General features: G+C 38.7%; 1 protein-coding gene across 3 annotated transcripts in view; it reads left to right on the forward strand.

The window, feature by feature from the left end:
- The window catches only part of Dora (zinc finger SWIM domain-containing dorado), a 729,579-nt gene that overhangs the window by 115,836 nt on the left and 588,508 nt on the right, over nucleotides 1-25,235 (forward strand). For all 3 annotated transcript variants that reach the window (XM_090389614.1, XM_090389612.1, XM_090389613.1), the window contains exon 4: nucleotides 13,908-14,083. In XM_090389614.1, the coding sequence (XP_090245740.1) occupies nucleotides 13,908-14,083 (176 nt within the window). The remainder of the gene's footprint in view (nucleotides 1-13,907; nucleotides 14,084-25,235) is intronic.

Consider the following 25,235-nt stretch of genomic DNA (forward strand, 5'->3'; position numbering starts at 1 on the left):
TAGTGATTCTTCATGCATTCAGAATCTGCCGATAAAGGAACCACTAGGTGGCAGTGATCACAGTGTGCTGAAGTGGGATTTACTCAAAGAGGTAACTACCATCAGGGGTAAAGGGAAGGGTTTTTGCTTTCATAAAGGTGACTATGATGGTCTGAGACAGTATTTAAATTCTATACAGGGGGACCAACTGATGATGTTACCAACAGCAAATTCAAAATGGGAAGCATTCAAAGAACTTATCTTGGAAGCTACTAGGCTTTATATACCAACTAAGAAATATTGTTCAAGGTTTAGGCCTAAATGGATGTCAGATGAACTAATGAGACATAATAGAAGAAAAATGCTTGGGATACATAAATTAACAAGTTGATCTGTAACCAAGTTACAAAGGAGGTTAGGCAGGTGAAGGCAGATTATGAGAAATCTTTGGCAAAGGATGCAAAGAAAAACAGCAGAGTTCTTTAATTATGTAAACTCTAGAAGGAAGGGGATGAATCAGATTGGTCCACTTGATATTGATGGTTCAACTGTTGATGATCCTGAGGTAGCTAACAAACTAAATGAATATTTTGCATTGACATTCACACATAAGGAGTTATTCAGTGAGGGGAATGCCAGAGGAAGATTCAACTCTGGCAGTAAGCTAGATAATCTTGTAATAACTGAGAGTAAAGTGGAGGAGAAATTGTTGAAGATAAAACACAAGAAAGGCACCTGGGGTGGATAGGATCTATCCAGTTATATTAAAGGAGGCAGCAAAGGAAGTAAGCAAACCCTTAGCCATAATTATGAGAGCTTCCTTGGACTCAGGGGAGGTACCCACAGACTGGAGATGTGCAAATGTGACCCCAATTCACAAAGGAGGATCAAATGCCGACACAAGTAATTATAGACCTGTGAGTTTAACTTCTGTTCCAGGAAAATTAATGGAGGCACTGGTTAAAGAAGCACTGCAGAATCATCTAGACAAGACTTCAGTTATAGCTCGGACACAGGATGGTTTTGTTAAGGGGAAGTCTTGCCTGACCAATTTGATTGGATACTATGATGCAGTCACAAAAGAATTGGATGCAGGGAATAACTTTGATATTATATACCTGGATCTTAGAAAGGCTTTTGATACTGTTGCACATGGAAGACTGCTGCACAAATTGGAGCAGTGTGGCATTGGAGGCAAATTGCTGCTGTGGATAAAGGGGTGGTTGACGGGGAGAAGACAGAGTGGTAATCAATGGACACTGCTCATCATGGACTAATGTTATTAGTGGAGTCCCTCAGGGTTCAGTGTTGGGTCCATTATTGTTTTCTGTATTTATAAATGATATTGGTCCAAGTTTGCTGACGATACAAAGGTTGGCAGGGTTGTCAAGGACACTACTGACACTATGTTGCTGCAACAGGATCTGGAAAGGTTGAGCAGATGGGCTGAGAGGTGGCATGTGACGTTTAACATTGACAAATGTAAAGTACTACATATGGGAAACGCAATCCCAGAGCAACGTATCAACTCTGTGGTACTACACTGACAGTGGTAGAGAATGAAAAGGACCTGGGGGTAATTGTGCAGGCAAATATGAAGTTCTTTGAGCAGTGCAGGTAGGCTGCAAGAGTAGCTCATGGTGTCTTGTCAATGATATACAGGAATTTTTCTAGCAGGAATAAGGAGGTGATTATCCCCTTGTATAAGGCAATGGTCAGGCCACACCTTGTGTACTGTATACAGGTCTGGAGGCCTCATTTCAAGAAGGATATGGAGCTGCTGGAATGAGTACAGAGAAGGGCAACAATATTAGTGAATGGAACGAAGGTTGCTCTTACGAAGAAAGCCTTCAGTTTTGCAAATTACAGTGTCTGGAGACTAGGCACCGGCAAGGTGAACTGATTGAGGTGTATAAAGCATTGAATGGTTTGAGCATGCTGAATGCTGATGGGATTCTTCCTCTAGCTCAGAATAATCACCTGAGACGGCATAAATTCAAATTGAGGAAAGACAGATGTAGGATAGATGTGTGAAAATTTGCCTTTAGCCAGCGGGTAATTGGTTGGTGGAACAGACTTCCATCCCCTGTTGTGGAAGTTGATAGCCTAAATAAATTTAAGGCGGTATTTCGAACGAATGGAGGGGTGAAGTGGAAGTGTTTTTTTTTTTTTTTTTTTGGCTGCATAAGCTTGCTTTCTTGCATCATATGCCTCTACTAATCCTAATGCATCAGAGACGGATATCATGCCACACTGACAGATTCTTTTCTGACAGATGGTTGCTAAGTTTTTGCTATGTGAGAGATGGTTAATTTTCTCATTTTCAGCAGAAAGGTAATGATCTGAAGTGGGGGACATGAGACTTTAAAGTAGTATTATAGTAAATAAAGTAGGGCATGGATGGGCACATTATTGAAGGCTACATTGTTATTGAAAAGGATTATATTGATCTGTGATTTGTTGCATATGATCTCTATTCTGAAGAGATATCCAGTAGATTGGACATACATAGTCATGGTTGACTTTTGTGGGTTGTTGAGTTTATCAAAGACCTTAAGCATGTTGGTTGCACCATACTTTGTATAGAGATTGGGCAAAAATCTTTCAGTGATTTTAGATGGTTAGATTTTGGAATTCGTTTTACATTCTAATTTTGTCAAGTTGATAGGACATATTGTTTGAGCAGTTGCTGTTGTGACTGCATTAGTATGAATGTGGTCTCGAAGTGCAGAACAAACTTTGCCTTTACAGTGAGTTGCTTTGGTATTGCACTGCTTTTGTATTTGTTTGAAGGGTGATGAAATTTGTTTAGAGGCCAATTAACCTTATAGGGATGATATTATATTGTTAAAATGTAATCTGCCTAGGCTTATCTCATCTTTTAAATAAATGGCAGACTGGTGTGGTACTAACAAGCATTGATGCTGTTTGTTAATAGTATCAGGTTACTTGTTTTTATTTTTCCACTACGTCAATAAACAGCTACAGTTTACCGTATTTGTTTTTGAAAGATTTATCATTATTTCACATAGTAAAGAATGGAATACATTTGTACGTATGTGCTATGTAGTCAAAATTGATAGGACTGATTTTATAAAATTTGATGTGGCAACACACCACATGCATACTGCATATCACCATGTAGATTGAACCTCTCTACACAACAAGAGTCTTGTCTCATTGCATTCAATATGTGTTGAGTCCTCGTGAAGTAAGCAACCAACTCAGTTGGTTGCTTATGTGTTTGATATTCCTCCACTCCAAATTTCATGATTCAGTTGACAAACTGAATCATGAAAAATGGAGTGGAGGAATATCAAACAATGTTATGCCATCAAATTTTGCATCAAACTCAACAAAAAGTGTGATGGAAACATGAAAAGTTTAAAAAAAAAAAAAAAGAAAAAAAAAAAGCTTATGGAGATCAAGTTTTATCCTGAGCCCACGTTTTTCAATAGCACAAGGCCTTTTTGGAAGGATGTAATGTTCTTGAAGATGATCCACATGACTCAGCAACAACAGAAGAGAATGTAGTAGTAGTAGTGGCATGTGATGCAAGAAAGCAAGTGTATGAGCTTATGCAGCATCAGCCAAAAAAAAAAAAAAAAATCACACCATTCCCTCCAAATGCCTGCCCAGTTCCTCCTTAAATTTATTCAACCTATCAACTTCCACAACGACAGATGGAAGTTTGTTCCAGCAATTAACCACCCGCTGGCTAAAGGCAAATTTCCGCACATCTATTCTACATCTGTCCTTTCTTAATTTGAATTTATGCCCCCTTAGATTCGTAATCTGAACAAGTGGAAGGATCCCATCAGAATTCAGCGTGCTGAACCCATTCAAGGCCTTATACACCTCAATCAGATTACCGCGCAGGTGCCTAGTCTCCAGCCACTGCAATTTGCAGAACTTAAGCCTCTCTTGATAAGAGGATCCCTTCATTCCCCTCACCAATCTTGTTGCCCTTCTCTGTATACGCTCAAGTAAATCTACATCCTTCCTAAAATGAGGCCTCCAGACCTGTATGCAGTACTCAAGGCGTGGCCTGACCATTGCCTTATACAGAGGCATAATCACCTCCTTTTCCCTGCTAGCAAAATTCCTATATATCATTGACAAAACCCCATGACCTGCCCTGGCAGCCTGTCTGCATTGCTCAGAAAACTTCATATCTGCCTGCACAATTACTCCCAGGTCTTTTTCATTTTCTACCACCTTAAGTGTAGTACCACACAGTTGGTACGTTTCTCTGGGGTTACTTCTACCCATATGCAGTACTTTGCATTTGTCAAGGTTAAACTTCAGTTGCCACTTCTTAGCCCATCTGCCGAAATTATCTAGATCCTGTTGCAGTAGCACACTGCCGCTACTGTCATTAACAACCCTACCAACCTTTGTATCATCTGTAAACTTCGACATTAAGCCTGATATACTTTCATCAATATCATTGATAAATATACAAAACAACAGTGGAACTAACACTGAACCCTGTGGGACCCCACTAATAACATTAGTCCAAGAAGAGCAGCACCCATTGATTACCACCCTCTGTCTTCTCCCACTTAACCATCCTTTTATCTAATGTAGCAACTTACCCTTAATACCATTTTGCTCCAATTTGTACAATAGTCTTCCATGCGCAACAGTGTCAAAAGCTTTCCTGAAATCCAAATATATGATATCAAAATTATTTTTTGCATCCAGTTCCTTTGTAACCACATCATAATATCCTATCAAATTTGTCAGACAAGACTTTCCCTTAACAAACCCATGCTGTGTCTGAATTATTGCTGCAGTCCTGTCTAGATGATCCTGCAATGCAACTTTAACCAGTGACTCCATTATTTTACCAGGAACAGAAGTTAAACTAACTGGTCTGTAATTACTCGTGTCACCCTTCGATCCCCCTTTGTGAATTGGGGATACATTTTCACATCTCCAGTCCGTGGGAACCTCCCCTGAGTCGAAAGATGCTCTCATAATTATGGGTAAGGGTTTGCTTAGTTGCTTTGCCACCTCCTTTAATATAACTGGATAGATCCCATCCACCCCAGGTGCTTTTCTTACGTTTAACTTCAACAATTTCTCTTCCACTTTGCTCTCAGTTATTACAAAATCATTAAGTATCCTGCTACAATTTGATAACCTTCTGTCATTTTCAAACCTTAATAATTCCTCACGTGTGAATGTAGATGCAAAATACTCATTCAGCTTGTTTGCTATCTGAGCAGGATCATCAACAGTCGAACCATCGATGTCAAGTGGACCAATCTGATTCATCCCCTTCCTTTTAAAGTTTATATAAGTAAAGAAATCCTTGCTGTTTTTCTTAACATCTTTTGCCAAGGATTTCTCGTAATCTGCCTTCGCCTGCCGAACCTCCTTTGTGACCTGATTACAGATTAACTTATATCTGCCATAGGCTTCTGAGTCGCTTGATAATTTATATGCATCCCATGCATTTTTCTTCTCTGTTACGAGTCTCATTAGTTCATTTGACAACCATTTAGGCCTAAACCTTGAACAATATTTCTTAATAGGTATGAAACGTTTAGTAGCTTCCACGATTAATTCCTTGAATGCTTCCCACTTAGAATTTATTGTTGGTAACATCGTCAGTTGATCCCACTGTTCAGAATTTAAAAACTGTCGGAGACCACTGTACTCGCCTTTACGGAAGCAAAAACCCTTTCCCTTACCCCTGATGGTAATTAAATCTTTAAGTAAATCCCACGTCAGTACACTGTGATCACTGCCACCTAGTGGTTCTTTTATCTGCAAATTCCTAATACATGAATGATCACTGCTGATAACCAGATCAGGAGTATTACTTTCTCTGGTTGCCTCTCGAACATGCTGCTGTAAAAAACAATCATCCAATAAATCCACAAAAGTCTGACTAGTGTGTGAGTGACCAACCCACACACATGTGGGGAGGGCAAGGGCTCTGAATGTGTCCGACTTGCATTTGACTGTGAGATTAATGGCAGGTGAACTGAATATGAGTCACTGAGCTGTCCATGACATTTTAACATAGCATTTGTGTGTGAGCAAACTTTGTGTGAAATGGTTTAAAAAATCTCACTGTAGAGCAGAAGCAAAATCGGAAGAACTTCTGCCTCGCCTCTCTTGATCGTGTTGATACTGTATCCGACTTCCTTCAGTGAGTGATAACAGGTGATGAAAGTTTGAATACAATCCAGAATCTAGAGCGAAGAATTGCACACCACAAGCTTGCCATGCCTGATAAAAGCATGAATGATCATATTGATTTTCATCTGTTTCTTTATCACTGTGTATTGGTAAACAAAGAGTTTGTGCCTCAAGATAAAACTGTCAACCAAACTTTATGCTCAGAAGTCCTTTAATGGCCATGGAATAGTTCTGCATATTTTACCTGAAAAGGCCAAAAATTGAACCATGACAATGTGTCCTGCCACTGTGCAGTGTCTGTTATGGAGTTTTTGATCTCCAAAACTCCATATGACTGCCCATTTAACCTAGAGGCTCATATAGCACTCTCAACCTCTGGTTACTACCCCCTAGGTACAAGGAGCCCGGAAATTTCTACTATCTGTACTGTTAATCAAACAACATTTTGTGCCCATAAAGCAGGCTCTTCTTAGCCCTAGGGTTGGTAAGAAAAGGAAAAAAGATACAAGCAAGTTAGTAGGGATGCAGTTTGCTGAAAGCTAGCTCTACGCATAGAAGAACAGAAAGATGAAGTCCTGTAGGAAATCCAATTCAAAAGGAAAAACTCAGTATTCTCTCAAGATGGCGAATACACTGTGGGAATCATGATACGTAGTTTCAAATTTCATGCCCTTTGAAAGTTCTAAATTTGAAATAAACTGAAAATGGAAGTAACTAATAGTGTTGAATATATATGCAGGCTGTTCCGAAAATATGCGGATCGAGATCATTGCTCTCGGTCTGAGTCACTCGGGAGTTTGGTGTGGGTCTCCTTTTCAAAATGGCGTCCTTCAAATTCTGTACACCTTTTAAAGTGGTTCACTAGTTCTGAAACATGTGCTGCAGCCCATTTTTTGAAAGACGTTGCAGGATAGCAGATGTTGGCAGATTTAACTTCTTCATTTGTGTTAAATTTTTTTCCTCTTAACTCTTTTTTGAGGCTCGGAAAAACCCAGAAATCACATGGGGCGAGTTCTGGGCTATATGGAGGGTGGTCTAGTGGTTGACCACCAGTTTTTGCTAAAGCTTACATTGCTGGTTGTGCGACATGTAGCCCAGTGTTATCTTGAAGAAGAAACCATTCTTGATTAAGCAGTTCTGGTCTTTTTTTGCGAATTGCTCCCTTGAGGTGAACTCGCAATGTGTTAGCATAATATTCTCTATTTGCAGTTTATTTCTCAGGAACCCAGTGCTGCATTATTATTCTGTGGGCATCAAAAAACAAAATCAACATAAATTTTTTTGATGAACCAAAAACTCAATTTTTTTTTTGAAATTGGTGAATCATGGTGTTTCCATATGCTTGACTGCTATTTTTTTTTTTTTTTTTTTTTTTTATGTGAACCCCAAACACGAGAGGTATTAGAACCTATAGTACTTAGTACCGTGCTTTGGTTGGAGGTTGAGAAGACGAAAGAAGATATTTGTTGACATTGGACTTGAACTTCTGTAGATTGTAATTTTCAGGAAATACGTATGAAGGAAGGTTGTTCCAGAAAATGGCAGTTGAATGAATAAATGAGGAAGATAAAAAGTTGGTTCTGTGGGTTTGAAGTTGGACAGTAAATGGATGTTGGCTGGTGGCTGCACGTGTTCGGACTGTTTTGAAAGAGAGAGTGGGAATTATAGAAGCCAATTCGGAAGAACAGTGCCCATGGAAGTATCTGTAGAAGAGGCATGCAGCAGAAACAGTACGTCTATGAGAAAGTGAGTGTAGAGACTGTTAGAGATGAATCATTAATTAACCTAACTGCCCTCTTTTGAATGGAATCAAGAAGCCTGAGAGAGGTTTTGGGGGCACCACCCCAGATGTGAGAACAATATTCCATGGCAGGGCAGATTTGCGATTTATACAGAGTGAGCAGCTGCTTGGAAGAAAAGTAACGCCGAGAGCGAAAGAGAAAACCAAGTTTTTCAGATGCAGAGGAAGCAATATTTGTAATGTGCTTGTGCCAAGAGAGATTAGAAGTCAGGGTAATCCCCAAAAGAGATATATCATTTTGTCTAGAAATCGGAGTGTCACTAAAGATAAGCATAGGAGCAGAAGAATCCTTTTTGCGAGATATAAGACAAGACTGAGTTTTAGCAGGGTTGAAATCAACTAAGTTGTCTTTGCCCCACTGGAGAATTACCTGAAGATCGGCATTTAAGGAATTGGTAGCAGATATTCGAGAAGTTGAAGCTAATTGAGCAGGACAAGGTTTCTCAAAATGGAAAGTGGAATGCAGTGTGCTATCATCAGCAAAACTATGGATAGGATTTCCAGTCAATGGAAGAAGGTCATTAATATACAAGAGGAAAAGAGTGGGGGAAAAAACTGAACCTTGGGGGGACACTGGCATTAGTGGAGAAGTTAGAAGACAGAGAGCCATCTACCATCATCCTCAGAGAGCGATCAGAGAGAAAACTGGATAACCAATTACTAAAAACAGTTGGCAAACCATAAGATGGAAGCTTGTTTAGAAGACCTTTATGCCAAACACGATCAAAAGCCTTTGAGATGTCAAGAGCAACTACTTGTGTTTCACCGAACCTTTCCATTGAATTAGTCCATAAATGGGTAAACATAAACCAGAATATCACCAGCGGATCAACACTAACGGAATCCATACTGGCGATCATTGATCAGACGGAAGGTTTCTAGGTAGTTTAAGAGTTGACAGTTAATTGATTTCTCCATTACTTTAGAAAGAGTAGAAGTAATTGCAATGGGACGATAATTGGATGGGAGGGATTTGTCACCCTTTTTAGGAACTGGCTGGATATGAGCAAATTTCCAAGCAGAAGGAAAAACACCTTCGGAATAAGAAAATGAAAAAAGGCAGCAAAGAATAGGAGTAAGTTTAGGAGCACAGGTTTTGAGAAGAAGTGGAGAAATACCATCAGAACCTGGAGCTTTCTTAGCATCGAGATTCATCAAAATCCTGATATCCTTTTGACGGAAGACCACAGGGGCCATTGAATGGAGCGTGTTGGGAATGGTGGGATGTGTTTTACCAAGATCATTAATACATGAGCTGGAAGAAAAATGGGATGCTAGCAGGTCATCCTTGGCTGAAGTGACAACAGAACCATCTGGTTTGGACAGAGGTGGGAGCAGAGATGGGCAAAAGTTGTGGCCAATAGCTTTGGCAAGAGACCAGAATGCTCAGCTACCATTAGGGCAAGAAGAAAGTTTTCTACTCTTAGCCTGTTCAAACTCTAGTTTGGACTGATTAATAACTGCTTTACAATTGTTGCGAGCTTTGGTATAGGCAGAAAATGAAACTGAAGAATTAGAAACAAGCCAATTACGATATGCAACATTCTTCTCTTGAACAGCCTTAGCACATTTATTGGAAAACCAAGGTTTAGATAAAGGACGAGATTTTAAAATGGAGTGTGGGATAAAGGATTCTATTCCTGCAAGAATAATTTCACTGACACAATCTGAGCAAACATTGACATCAGAAGTTTTGAAACAGTAATCCGACCATGGAAAAGAAGAAAAGAAGTCTCGCAGGTCATCCCATTTTACATTCTTGTAGTGCCAAACAACACGAGGTTGGGAATAGCTATGAGATAAAGGTTCCATTGGAGAAGAGACAATCACCAAGTTGTGATCGCCTAAAGGACCTCTCACTTCGACCGTGTACTTAGAAGGGTTGTTTGTGAGAAAAAGATCAAGCGTATTGGCTGTATGATTAGGATTGTCCGGTATTCTTGTAGGTAAATGAACAATCTGTGCTAGGTCATTAGTAATTGCAAAAGCCTCAGCATCTCGACCTGCTGGGTCGGTGTGACTAGAAAACGGAAGCCAGCTGGAGTTGTGAACATTAAAATCACCAAGGAAAATTACCTCACTGTTAGGGAAGTTGGACTGGAGAAAGTCAAGTTGCAAAGAGAGGAAGTCAAAGAGATCCAAGTGATTAGTGGAGTTGGGAGAATGATAGAGACAACAGATGAATTTGACACAATGAGGTAGAGAGATTTTAAGCCAGAGAAGATCAAAGAGAGGAGATTCCAAATTGGTCTCTGACAGGGAATATTGGAACGGTCATATGCACAAGTACCACCTTTGAGGCGAAAGGAATCATACATCGAATAATTTGGACATCTGAGATGAGCAGTAGTTGAATCAACTGATAACTGAGATTCTGTCAGAAAAAGTACATGGGGTTTGGCAGACTGCAAGTGGAAATGGACATCGTTGAAATTAGAATTGAGACCACGTATATTTGTGAAATGAATTAGGAAGTGCTTGGGAGGTTTAGATCTTTTCGCAGATAAGCTTGCTCTATTAGTTTGACAATTCATGGTGTATTTAATAGTAAGAAAAAGTGGGTGGGACATGCTGTATGAAGTAATGAATTTTTTTGGATATGGCGTACGCGTGTTAAGAATATACCCAGATCCTTGACATAACGTGGCCTCGACAATGCTCCCCGCATACACACTACTCGGACTCCCTGCAGTCACTATCTGGCAGAGTAGAGGTAGCAAGATTATACACTAGCTGATCCGGAAACCTCCTAGAGAGTTACCAATAGGTTCGGTCCGGTGTACTAACTAGCGGCCGACCTGCGAACACCGTTTTAGAGCTGTACCCTCGAAATGTAAGGAATATTGGTTCTCGCCACGACGTTCATCATAACCTCAAAAGTCATCAATCATACTGCATGATGGAAGAGATAGGGAAGGGTTGATCGGAACTTAGCTCTAGAGACTAAACATGGGTTCCACCACTTCAAGCCTCCAATAAGCAAAGTGGTGGTATTTCACCGGTTGATGTGTCATCTACCACCTAGTATTGCCTGGTAACATAGAGGGGCGGCATTCCTCCATGTGGTGTGGGTGCCACACCTCGACCCCTGTGTATGTTGGTTCACACTTGGGTGGTCACCCACCATGTACTTGTGCATGGAGGTTATAACCAGGATTACTAACAGTCCCACCATCGTGAAGTTGCAAGCAGAGGATTTGGCTGTCACAGACCGTCCGGACTTCGCCGAAATTGGGTCCACTTGACTTGAGTGTCACCCGAATATCAGTTCCATCAGCGTTTTAGACTCCCAGGTAGCAAGTACAGCTTGTCTGGCATATCTGAGAGAATGTCTGTGACAACCTCAAGGACCAAAGGAGCGAGCAAGCAGTTTGGACTCGGGATCAAAATGTTTAATCGAGGACTCGTCACACATGATTATTTTATTCAAAAAGTGAGGCTCTTCTTCCACTTTGCCAATAAATGCTTGACAAAGTTCAACACAGCGTTCATTTTGTTCTGCGGTAAGATCACGCAGTACCCATCATGTTCAAACACGTGACATGTTAAGGTGCATCTTTACAATTTCATAACACCTCACTACACCAGCATTCAACTGAACTGCCAGATCACGAATCAATAAACTTCTATTTTCTTTCAATAACGTTTCGGCTTCCTCAATGTTTTCATCGTTCACTTGAGGTAGATGGACACCCGCTTCTTTGTTCATCTCGTTCATCTTTCCATCCTTAAAATGCTTCTACGATTTAAATACGGCCATTCTGCCCAAGGCTTCTTTAATCATCTCAAATGTATTCTGACCACTTTTGCCTAACTTTACACAAAATTCAATCACGATTCTTTGTCCAGTAATTAATGATATATCTTTCTCATCCCCCAACATAAAACACACTTCACATAAACTGTTATAACGAACACAATGAATACTACACGATACGCTTGCACAAACTAACTAAGAAAAGGTGGGGGAACATTCCTAGACTGCAAACTCGGCACCCATTTCCATAGCAATGAAGCAGTGTTGCCGGTCCACGTACTTTCAGAACAGCCCTTGTATATAATACTTTTTAAAATTTTAATAATATTTATATTAGATAGGTGCAATATGGCCAAAGTTGCTTTTGTGCCAAAAAAAATTCCAACAACAACATTTATTATTATTAGCTATATGCTGCACCAGCCAAAAAAAAAATTTCAGAATTACCAAGAGAGAGAGAGAGAGAGAGAGAGAGAGAGAGAGAGAACGAACGAACGAACGAACGAACAAGTCAGAAATAGAAAGGAATCACCAAGAAAGAGAAGAATGATGATATCCAGCTAAGGATCCTGGGTGTACCAAGCCCATACTCACCAGATGTGAGCCCCTGGGGTTTTATATATATATATATAATAAGAATTTTATAGGTATGTTTAATTTCCATATTTTGTATGGTGAATCCATTTTGTTCCTGGATTTGAAAGGATGGGGAAAATGTTAACCCTAGTATATTATGTTCAGTGAGCTTTGCAAAATACCACCTTTCTTACCTAATCCTAATTAAAGCACGTGATAATTGAAGGTTTCCAAAGTTTACCATAAGGTAAACTTTGGAAACCTTCAATTATCACATGCTTTAATTAGAATATGAGACTCAGTCATCAGGTAACTTAAGGGCTCAGAATTTTTATGATAAAGCAATTTAAACCGATATCAACTGGAACATCTCGCAGGCCAACAATGCCCCACTATGCTTTTCCATGGGAAAAAGCACACCTAATGATAAATATGCTATTGGAGCAATCATCAAATAAGTACTATCAGCCTGAGAGGCTTCAGTAACAAAGGAGAATTAGCAGGATTAGGTCAATATGATATCAGAATAGTGAGATCATAGAAATCCAGAGGATGAATACATGAGAGCTGTAGCTAAACAGAATCAGTTAATTTATTTTGGAAGTAAGATGCAGAAAAAGGAAGATGTAGCAATAACTTTTAGAATTAGTGAAGAAAGTTTAATTGAGTGGAAAGCATTATCCAGCCAGTTAAACTAGAGTTAAGATTGGAAGTTAGATTATGAAATTTTTCTGTGCATATGGACTAGTTAAAGATTCCAAAAAAAGATAATATACAAGAGTTCTTCCATTTATTAAATTGACTGTTGCACAGTGAAAAGGCTGACCAATTATATGCTCACCATTGGAAAAAGATTCAGAACCACAGCTTATATATCCTGATATTTGTTTACTGCTGAGTTTTTGTTTTTATGATTACAACTAAAAAATGCAACATTTTACAGAAATATCTTTTTTGGTGAAACAGAGTTGCATTTTGAGTTGACAGCTTGTTTTTTATTTAAGGCAGGTAAAACCCAAAACAGGGGTCAGTTTGATCCCCATTTGTGTTGTTCACTCTAAAACCATTCTGGCTAAGGTAAAGAAAGCCAACACGAGAACGACAAGAAACGTTGGTTAACTTACGTGGAAAATTAGTTTCCTGACACCAGACTCTAGCCCTGCTTGGTAAACAGACGGTAGGTGTTATCGGTCTGGAGCCGAAATCGAGAAGAATATATTGATTGACAAGTAGGTGTGGCAAACAATGAAATGATTGGTAGTGGGTGCGACAGATTACAAGCTACTGTGTAGTCATTGGTTGGCATTATAATGTGTAGTTATGAGTAAAGAATGGTGCATAATAGTTATGTGATGAACGGTAAACAGGTAATAGTAGCGATGAATCTTTTGAAGATGGAAGAAATTTGTAAGGAAAATAAAATGGTTGATTTTTTGATGAAAACTAAATTAATTTACATTATCTCTATTAAAAGTTAAAGACGTATCATTAAATAGGTTCAAAATGAACTCTGTGCATCAGTGTATTTTCCTTTACCTGTCAGCAGTTTAAAAGTTTGTAGTGTAGCTATTTAATGAGGTTCATAATTTATGTACATAATTCTTTATTCCTTTTAAAGCTTTCACTGTTTTTAAATAGGTTTTCACCTGAGTGCCAGTGTTGTTCCTCCTCAGAGTCTGTCTGTAGCTAAAGGATCTTATAATGTGGCTGTTACATTTGATCGTTGTCGCATCACTTCCTGCAACTGTACTTGTACCAGTATTGCATCTTGGTGCTCGCATGTTGTTGCTGTCTGCTTACATCGTATTCATCAGGTAAGAATGGTTTAAAAAATAAAGATCATGTTAATTAAAAAACAATTGGTAACAGGCATTTTGCTTAGCATTTAGCATTTTGCTTTTATTTATCATAAAAATTTTAGCTAAGCTTATTTAATACAGTAATTAGATGGAAATTAATCAGTTTTATCATGTGAACATGGTTTGAAACTATATCAACTATTATATTTGCCAGGAACTATCCATTTCCAAATAAAAATGAAGCTCTTAATTAATAATTAACAGCTGAAATTTATATATAAAGAAGATTGAAATAGAAGTGGGGAGAGGGGGATACACCATAGAATTGTATTGTAATGGCACTAGTGCTGCCTGTATTCAGGCAGGAAGACTTGGAAGGATGTCTCACAGGCACATGCTGACACTTCATAAAAGGAAAATAATGAAATAAACTAGAAATATAAAGAAACCATAGGTTTGATTACATCGTGGGAGCAAACTCTTGTAGATCTAAAAGGGATTGTATTTCAGTAGTGACATGCTGAGAAGCAGCCACATGTTTACTGGTGCCCCTATATGACCAGTGACAGAGTAAACTAAGGAAAGCACAGAGGTTAAATATGGCAAGTCTTCTGTATTCTAACATAAAAAAAACAAAGCTACATGTGAATTTTGATGTCCGCTGGTGTTGAATCTGTTAAGCCAGATCAAAATGGAAACAAACAAAATGAAGTTTACAAAATCATATTACTGAAGGAAATTAATAGAACATAAATAAAATTAATAAAACTAAAGCAGTACTAATTTATGAATTAATCATCCCAATCATGGGAATTGAACAAAAATATAAATTCCTTTTATTAAGTTTTATCAATTGATATTGCTTCAGTTTTATTAATTTTTATTTTATTCATGTTCTATTATTTTCTTTAGTAGTATGTGTTTTGTATACTTAATTTTGCATATTTGCATATGGTTTGGCTGGTCCAGAGGTTTCCAAACTTTACACTCCCCCCCCCCCAAATATTTTATAAATTTCATGCATTATCTTTCAGAACTAATCCAAATAAAGAGCTTCGACATAAAATTTAGCTGTGAGTGTATATACCTTTTATAAATTAATCTGTACTTTAATCATAGAGCACTTTAGGGCTATAAGCTTCAGGTTACGAAATAGTTAACCGACGTGTGTAAGTTAGCACAAGTGCATAATTTCTATACACAGACAGCTATTAAGTAACTAGGAATTGGCATCGTTAAGTACATCTTGTATTGTGAATACCTTTACAATGAGGTACCATTATATTGCACTACCTCGAATAACTAACGCTTTACAATTGACAAGACTACTAAACTACGCCGACCGGGCTAGCCGAGTGGGTAAAGTACCTGCCTGGCAACCCAAAGGTCGCGGGTTCGATTCCCGCCTCGGGCTTGGATCAAAGTACTGCAAAAACCTTGGGAGGTGCAATATGGCCACAGAAGCCGATGCGCCAACAACTACCAAATCAAAAAAAAAAAAAAAAAACTACTAAACTGCACCATTTTGGAGCTTGTTATGTCCTCATCGGTGGGTGGCAGGTACCCTAGTGATACAGTGATGACAACCCAGTTGCGAAGTATAACTTCACAATATGAGAGAAGCTTAGCAGTGTGCAAGTAATTAAGATCTTAGAGCACTTTAGGGATATAACTCTCAGGTTGCAAAATAGTTATACTTCGCAACTGGGTTGTCATCATTACATCACCAGGGTACCTGCCTACCCACCGATGAGGAGTCAACCAGCTCCGAAACGGTGCCATCTGGGGTGGTATACCCCGAGAATAAGTAACAGCAGTCTTTTCCATTGGTAAAGTGTTACTTATTTGAGGTAGTGCAGTATCATGGTAACTTATTGTAAAGGTATTCACAATATGAGAATACCAATGTAAACGATGCCAATTCCTAGTTACTTAATAGCTGGCTGTATGTAGAAATGATGCACTTGCACTAATTTCAGTTAACTGTTTCACGTCAGTTATTTTGCAACCTGAAGCTTATAGCCCTAAAGTTTTGTATAATCTTAATTACTTGCACATCACTAGGCATCTCTCATATTGTGGAGTTATACTTCGGAACTGGGTTGCCATCATTGCATCACCAGGGTACCTGCCCACCCACCGATGAGGACATAACAAGCTCCAAAATTGTGCCGCCTGGTTGGTGGTATCTGCCGAGAAAAAGTAACAGTAGCCTTCTCCATTGGTGAAGCATTACTTATTCGAGGTAGTGCAATATCATGGTAACTCTTTGTGAAGGTATTCACAATATGAGAATACCAATATACTTAACGATGCCAATTCCTCGTTACTTAATAGCTGGTTGCGTGTATAAATTATGCACTTGCACTAACTTACACATCAGTGACTTTAATGCATTTAATGTCAGTATTGTATTGTCCATATCTTATGGACTAACAAACCACTAGTGGGATGTTTTGTCCATATTTTGTCAAATGGTCAAAAGATAGAGCCAAGCATTTGGCTCAGATAGAACCAAATGCTTGGCTCTATCTGAGTAGCTCAATATACAGTTAAAGCTCTACCACCACCCCCGGGAAATGAAAAAACAGTTGTTATATTTGAAGGGCGTTATATTGATTGTTCATAAAATAGCAATAGATTAATGAGAAATTGGCTGGGACCAACCACATAGGATGTTATAATGTATAGAACGTTAAAAAGAGAGTCGCTATAAAGAGCTTTGATTGTATGACTAAAGGTTGTATTTCCAAGCTGAGAAATGTGACTTCGGGTTCCACAAGTATGGATCCCCCCCCCCAAATAAAGTAATTGTCAGCATTAACCTGTGAGATGTCTTCCTGCTTGAATACAGATAGTAGTAGTGACATTACAGAAGAATTCCATTGGTCATTTTCTGAAGTGAGGGAAGCTCAATTAAATATTAATTGGGAGCTTTATTTTAATCCTTTTTGTTGCATACAGGTAACAGTAGTTCCTGGCAAATATAATACATGCTGTAATTTCAGTAATATGTTTATGTGGTAAAATAGTGATTAGTTTCCACTTAATTGCTGTGTAATCATACCAGAAAGGAAGAAAATAAAAGAAACAGTCTCCTTTCTTTTCATTTTTATCTTTGTTGTTTAATATAATTTATTAAATGTACAAAATTTACTTGTCTTTTCAACTGACTATTGAGTTTCATTTTGTTTTACCATTCACTGAATATGGCCAAAAGAAAAAATAGTATCTGTAGGGATACTAACAAAATTCTGCACACATTCTGATCATAAAGAATGTTAAAATACCAAGACAAAATAAGATGAAGTTAGCTGAGGATATGACCAGTGTTTCTAGACACCCATACCACAAGTGATATAGGACAAGGCCATCCAACTTCTGACTATAAGTGGACCAGTAGGCTGCAAAACTAAAATTGTAGGTGTGCATGTGTGCTAGTGGATAAAATTTAATGTCAAGATTGCCTGCTTAACCACTGTAAATTGAACTGAAAAAAAAAAAAAAAAAAAATATATATATATATATATATTTTTATATATATATATATAGAGAGAGAGAGAGAGAGATTTGAGAGCAGCCTGCTTATACCTGACCCATTTAAAGAGCTAGTATTCATTAGTTGGAATGATTTGGAGAGTTGTGTGTGATTCAGAGGCCCAGATCATTGATGCGATTTGGGCCTCTCCATGTGATGAACATTGGCACAAGTCTTTAGGTCAAAAACAACTCTGAGATCAGTATGAATATTATATATTATGAATATATATATATATATAATATTATATATATATATATATATACTGGAATAGGTAAGAAGACATGTTTGGGTTGTTTAGTAAGAGAAAATCATAACTGCAGATTTTTGAGGATTTAATGATTGTCTACCTTTTTCAGAGACAGAAATTTAAATTTGAGATTATTAGTTTGATGATGATCAGGACCTTGATATCATTGGCATAACAGAATAGTATATCTGTTATAGTGATTAGAAATGGATATAAAATGGCTAGGAAGAGGAGACCCAACGAGTCTCCTTTTGGAAAGCTTGCAGGAACATGATGGATTAGGTGCCTTGGTCCAGTCTATATATGATACTGGCTCCAGGCAAAGAGCGAGTGAAGGAAAATTAAGTACACTTCCATGAAACAATAATTTTGGAGATGGATGCCTATGTTTACGGAATCATAGGTTGGCATGATGTCAGGCTAGGTAATTTCCATCTTGGCCTTCAAGAACTACAAGGAGTTTGACTGTCGGCTGTGGTGGTGTTTTGACTGTTGTTGATACAGACCAGTGAATCTGTGGGGAAATGTTTGGTAAGGATGATAAGCCATTTCTGAAGTAGTTTTAGATTGAATTCTTTAGCAATTAGCTATAATGAATTGGTTCGGTGGTTGTGTTGGATTTTGAATAAGCATCATAATTCATTGGGGGAAGAAGCACTGAGCAAACACTCATCAAAGATTGAGAATGAAGTAGGAGATGCCATCAAACTAATGGTGATAGTTGGTTGCATTTAGGGTGGTCAGCACTGGTAAACTGGACTGATGCCAAGGATTTGGCATCAGTCCAGTTTACCACTAAGTGACACTGATCACAGAAACCACTAGATGGCAGTGATCGCATTGTACTGATGTGGGATTTACTTAAAGATATAACTACCATCGGGGGTGAAGGGAAGGGTTTTTGCTTTGGTAAAGGTGACTACAGCGGTTTCAGACAGTTTTTAGATTCTATACAGTGGAACCAACTGATGATGTTACCAACAGCAAATTCTAAATGGGAAGCATTTAAGAAATTAAACATGGAAGCTACTAGGTTTTTCATACTGATTAAGAAATACAATTCAAGGTTTAGGCCTAAATGGATGTCAGATGAACTAATGAGACTCGTGGCAGAGAAGAAAAATGCATGCAATGCATATAAATTATCATGCAACACAGAAGCCTGTGGTAGATATAAAATAATCTGTAATCAAGTCACAAAGGACATTAGGCAAGCGAAAAAAAAGCAAAAAAAAAAAAAAAAAAACCCACTTCCACTTCACCCCTCTGTTCGTTCGAAATACCTGTCCAGCTGAGCCTTAAATTTATTTAGGCTATCAACTTCCACGACAAGGGATGGAAGTCTGTTCCACCAACCAACTACCCTCTGGCTAAAGACAAATTTCTGCATATCTATCCTACATCTGTCTTTCCTCAATTTGAATTTATGCCCTCTCAGGTGATTATTCTGAGCGAGAGGAAGAATCCCATCAGCATTGAGCATGCTCAAACCATTCAAGGCTTAATACACCTTTATCAGATCACCTCGCTGGTGCCTAGGCTCCAGACAGTGTAATTTGCAAAACTTAAGCCTTTCTTCGTAAGAGCACCCCTTTGTTCCATTCACTAATCTTGTTGCCCTTCTCTGTACTCGTTTCAACAGCTCTACATCTTTCTTGAAATGAGGCCTCCAGACCTGTATACAGTACTCTAGGTGTGGCCTGACCATTGCCTTATACAAGGGAATAATCACCCCCTTATCCCTTCTAGAAAAATTCCTATATATCATTGACAATACACCATGAGCTACTCATGCAGCCCATCTGCACTGCTCAGAGAACTTCATATCTGCCTGCACAACCACTCCCAGGTCCCTTTCATTCTCTACCACTGTCAGTGTATTACCACAGAGTTGATACGTTGCTCTGGGGTTGCTGTTTCCCATGTGTAGTACTTTACATTTGTCAATGTTAAACTTCATTTGCCACCTCTCGGCCCATCTGCTCAACCTTTCCAGATCCTGTTGCAGCAGCATAGTGTCAGTAGTGTCCTTGACAACCCTGCCTACCTTTGTATCGTCTGCAAACTTCGACATTAAGTTTGATATACCATCATCAATATCATTTATAAATACAGAACACAATAATGGACCCAACACTGAGCCCTGAGGGACTCCACTAATAACATTAGTCCACGACGAGCAGTGTCCATTGATTACCACTCTCTGTCTTCTCCCCCTCACCACCCCTTTATCCACAGCAGCAATTTGCCTCCAATGTCACATTGCTCCAATTTGTGCAGCCGTCTTCCGTGTGGAACAGTATCAAAAGCCTTTCTAAGATCCAAGTATATAATATCAAAGTTATTCCCTGCATCCAGTTCCTTTGTGACTGCATCATAGTATCCAATCAAATTGGTCAGGCAAGACTTCCCCTTAACAAAACCATGCTGTGTCCGAGCTATAACTGAAGTCTTGTCTAAATGATCCTGCAGTGCTTCTTTAACTAGTGCCTCCATTAATTTTCCTGGAACAGAAGTTAAACTCACAGGTCTATAATTAGTTGTGTCAGCCTTTGATCCTCCTTTGTGAATTGGGGTCACATTTGCACATCTCCAGTCTGTGGGTACCTCCCCTGAGTCCAAGGAAGCTCTCATAATTATGGCTAAGGGTTTGCTTACTTCCTTTGCTGCCTCCTTTAATATAACTGGATAGATTCCATCCACCCCGGGTGCCTTCCTTGTGTTTATCTTCAACAATTTCTCCTCCACTTTACTCTCAGTTATTACAAGATTCTCTAGCTTACTGTTAGAGTTGAATACACCTCTAGCTTTCCCCTTGCTAAATAACTCCTCATGTGTGAATGTGGATGCAAAATATTCATTTAGTTTGTTAGTTACCTGAGCAGGATCATCAACAGTTGACCCATCGATATCAAGTGGACCAATCTGATTCATCCCCTTCCTTCTAGAGTTTACATAAGTAAAGAACTCTTTGCTGTTTTTCTTTGCATCCCTTGCCAAAGATTTCTCGTAATCTGCCTTCGCCTGCCTAACCTCCTTTGTAACTTGGTTACAGATCAACTTGTATCTATCATAGGCTTCCGTGTCATGTGTTAATTTCTATGTATCCCCTGCATGTTTCTTCTCTGCCATATGCCTCATCAGTTCATCTGACATCCATTTAGGCCTAAACCTTGAACAATATTTCTTAGTTGGTATGTAAAGCCTAGTAGCTTCCAAGATAAGTTCTTTGAATGCTTCCCATTTTGCATTTGCTGTTGGTAACATCATCAGTTGGTCCCACTGTATAGAATTTAAATACTGTCTCAGTCCATCATAGTTGCCTTTACGAAAGCAATAACCCTTCCCTTTGCCCCTAATGGTAGTTACCTCTTTGAGTAAATCCCACTTCAGCACACTGTGATCATTGCCACCTAGTAGTTCATTTATCTGCAGATTCTTAATGCATGAAGAATCACTGCTGATAATCAAATCAAGAGTATTCCTCCCTCTAGTTGCCTCCCGAACATGCTGATGTAGAAAACAATCATCCAGTAAATCCACAAAAGCCGCGCTAGTGTGTGAGTAACCAGCCCCCAAATTCCAGTCAATATCTGGGAAATTAAAATCCCCTATTATAAGACTCTCTGATGTACTGGCCCTCTCTATTTCCCTGTACAGTTTCTTATTATACTCATTAGGCCTATAGCACACTCCTACTCTCAATTTTAATCTCCCAATGCTTATGTCACACCAAACTGACTCGACACTGCACTGTCCAATGATGTCGACTGGCTTCACTTCCTTGGATTTTGTGTTTCTTAACTAATAGCATAACCCCTCCTCCCTTCCTATCCTGTCTATTCTTTCTGTAAACATTGTACTCCCCAAATTCCAGTTCTGCATTCCTTATATCTGTGTGACACCACGTCTCTGATATCCCAACAATATCTGCCTTTGATGCGTTGAGCAATACCTGGAATTCATCAAATTTATTTACCAAACTCCTAGCATTGGTGTACACATAAGTATACATGCACCTGTTTCTATTCTTAGCTACCCTAAAACAACCCATGTGTTTACTTGTACTGCAATGACTCCCAGCAGTCTCTGAAATACCCTGCATCTTGTTTTCCAGGCTGCTGCTCATTCCAATAGAAGCAGTATAAGAATCACTTTCACCTCTGCCAGTGGCTACTGTTAATCTATTAGTCCTTGTATCCCCCAAGCTAGCAGTTTTCTGACCCACCTAACACTGCCTCGATAGCATCAGCAAATATTCTTGCACCCTTTCTATTTAAGTGTATCCCATCCTTGTAGAAGCAGTCTCTCCTGTTAACAAGTACAGACCAGGCTGGAAAAAATTCTACCCCTTCAGCCTTGCACAATCTTTCCAAGGCCGAATTGATCGACAAGGCTTTCATCATATACTCCCTCCTGTCATGTCTGGACAGAATTGCAGACACTTTCAAATTCAACCCTGATTCACGGCTTTTTTTCAACAGTGACCTGTACTTGTTAAGTAATTCTGCCAGTCTGCTACTCTTGATACCATTAGTGCCAACGTGTAGAACAGTATCACCTTTTGTGCTCTTAAAAGATGTTATCTGCTCTACAACGTCATCAACCTTTTCCCCTGGCAGACAATCCTGGTCCTGTTCCACCTATCCTTTTTACCTACCATGTTCCCCATTTCCCTGACAATGGAGTTACCAACAACTACTAGTTCCTGTGGGACCAGTGTATTCTGCCCTGGGGGTTGCCGCTGTGTTGCATGATGATCAAGTGCAAGCTCTGGTGTTGATGTGTACAGCTGAAAGCTTGATGGGCCCTCAATTTAGATCCTTCAACGGCATCCACCCTGTCCTTCAAGCTCTCATATAGGCCCATAACAATGCTTAGTTGTCGCCTGATTTCCTTACATCATGCACACACAAAGACATCCCCAATGGCAATGTCATGTTTCATACCCGATTGCTCCACAAACATCAAGCAAGCAGTGCATTTTAAAAGGCTGTGATTCAGAAGGCAATTGCCCCCTCAGTTCTCCCCTGAGCCTCAGCACTCCCATTAGCTTGAGCCTTTTGCTTTGCTGCTCTGATCTGAGTCATGATTTTGATTTAATTTCAATAAAATTTCAATTTCAGTACAAAATTATAACCCTAAACTTGTATCGCAACACAATTATAACACTATATATCTATATATATTTTTCGGTATCAAGTATTATCTACGAGTTCTGTTTATATAACTTCCATATCAAGTTATGTATTAATTAATTATGTTACGTTTGTAAAATCTAAGTTGTTATATGTATTTAGTTAAAAAAGTACAATTTAATTGACAATGAAGTTTAACAAGATTAATAGATTTTTCTGATTAATTGACAATATTATATAATATACTATACTAAGCTAACGCTATCTAGTTCAGGATATAACGTTGTATCGTATGACAATGGCGGCAAGTTACGAATGGGAAATCTACGGACACTTAAGTATTAATTAACTTCCAAAATCTCACTGTCTCAATTCAGAATAAACCAAGGATCTTGACTTGGTCTATAAGCTTCTTATAGAAAATAATTTAATATAACAATTGGTCAATAAAGCAGCTAAATATGGCTAAAAACTTCTCGTTCAGCGGAACTGCAAAACTTGTAACACGTGGATTGGATACCTTTATCGATACTAAATAATAACCTACAAAATCTTTATCTGAGTTAAACTTTGAACTAAGTATCGTAAATAGGAATATAAAGCTACTCTAGAAAATAAGTTAATATGCCAATTTAAGCTAATAAAACAGAAAAAACTTCGCCTGCACAAGGCTACTCTTTCCCACACGTTATGAGGGAACTTCAATTCTCTTAACACTTCAATTCTCATAACTCACATAAGAATTGAAGAATTTCCTATACTTTTATTTTTTTTATAATATTTTTTTTTGTTGTACACTCTTGAGCCGAAACACGACTACCTGCCTAATTGCATGTTGGATCACCTTTCAACATAACTGCTTGTACCCATTGGCACAGACTCCATGAGACTGCGGAAAGTGTCCTCAGGTTTCCTGGACAGGAGGACATCCCGCAGTTTGCAACAGAGTATGGCTGTGGATAACAAACAGTGCTGAGATCCACTGCATCCCAGAAATGTCTAATGGGATTGATGTTTGGGGGAATTTGGTGGCCAGTGGAACACATGAAATGCTTGGAAATGATCCTTGAACCATTCCTGCAGAATTCTGGCTTTGTGACATCGGGCATTGTCTTGTTGAAAGAATACATTGCCATCTGGATAGATGGTCACCATGTAGAGCAAAACTTGGTCCGAAACAATGCTGCGGTAGGATCTAGCAGTGAGGGATTGTTTAAGGGGGGAACCCAGTAATGTCCATGAAAACATCCCCCCAAATTATGATACCACTGCTGCCTGCCTGTTTTCGTCCAACCATTCTGTCTGGTTACAGCTGTTTACCTGCTTGCTGTAAAATACACACCTGCCCATCAACATGAGAAAGCAGGAATCTTGATTCACCAGTAATAGTGCAGTAATATATATATATATATATATATATATATATATATATATATATAAATAATGGCTTAAAAGTTAATGTAATAACATAAAATAAGAAAAAAAAAAATTTTAAAAAATATATTAAATGTTAAGTAAGCTATCATTAGAGGCAGCAAAATGCACATCCTCCACATGATGCCCAGATATGTCTGATAATTCCAAAATAAAATAAAACATAAGGCAGTAGTATGGCAAAAACAGTAGAGCGAAAATTAACATAAAAATAACGTAAAATAAACCAACAGGGAGAGGGAAGTAAAGGTAATAAGACATAAACAGTAGCCGAAAGTCCCCTATATAATTTAGCACTTTAAATCCAATTAATAAAATTTTAAATAATGCCAATTATATTATAATTTAGCGGTGCCCCCCTCGTAAGGTACCAGTTCCAAAAAATGCGAAATATCACCAAAAAGGGGTTAAAAGTACTACTAAGAAAAAAACAAAATATCAAAATAATAGACTGACCATTATGCCCCATATCGACAGGACCACAAGGCCAATAATGGTCATGGAATCGCTGCATTTCAATTGCTATACAAATCGTCGCAAAGGCGAAAAGATCGAAGAACAAAACCACCCATTCCTCCTCTGATCGATCCACAAATGCAGAGGATTTGCATGGCGGTGGTCCTTATGCAGCGAGAAATAAATTATAGAACAGATAGCACTCTAGAGCAGAGCCATACCACTGACAAAATGTAAGCTTAGCCAGCTTATATAAAAATAAAATGAGAGTAGATGGTGGCACAGGCGCTGCTTATTTAGCATATCAACCCACTACTACCACTGAGTTATATTTAAATAATGACTTAAAAG

Source organism: Mastigoproctus giganteus, chromosome 2, assembly GCF_048544385.1.
Source record: "Mastigoproctus giganteus isolate SK-2022 chromosome 2, ASM4854438v1, whole genome shotgun sequence".
NCBI classification, from domain to species: Eukaryota; Metazoa; Arthropoda; class Arachnida; order Uropygi; family Thelyphonidae; genus Mastigoproctus; species Mastigoproctus giganteus.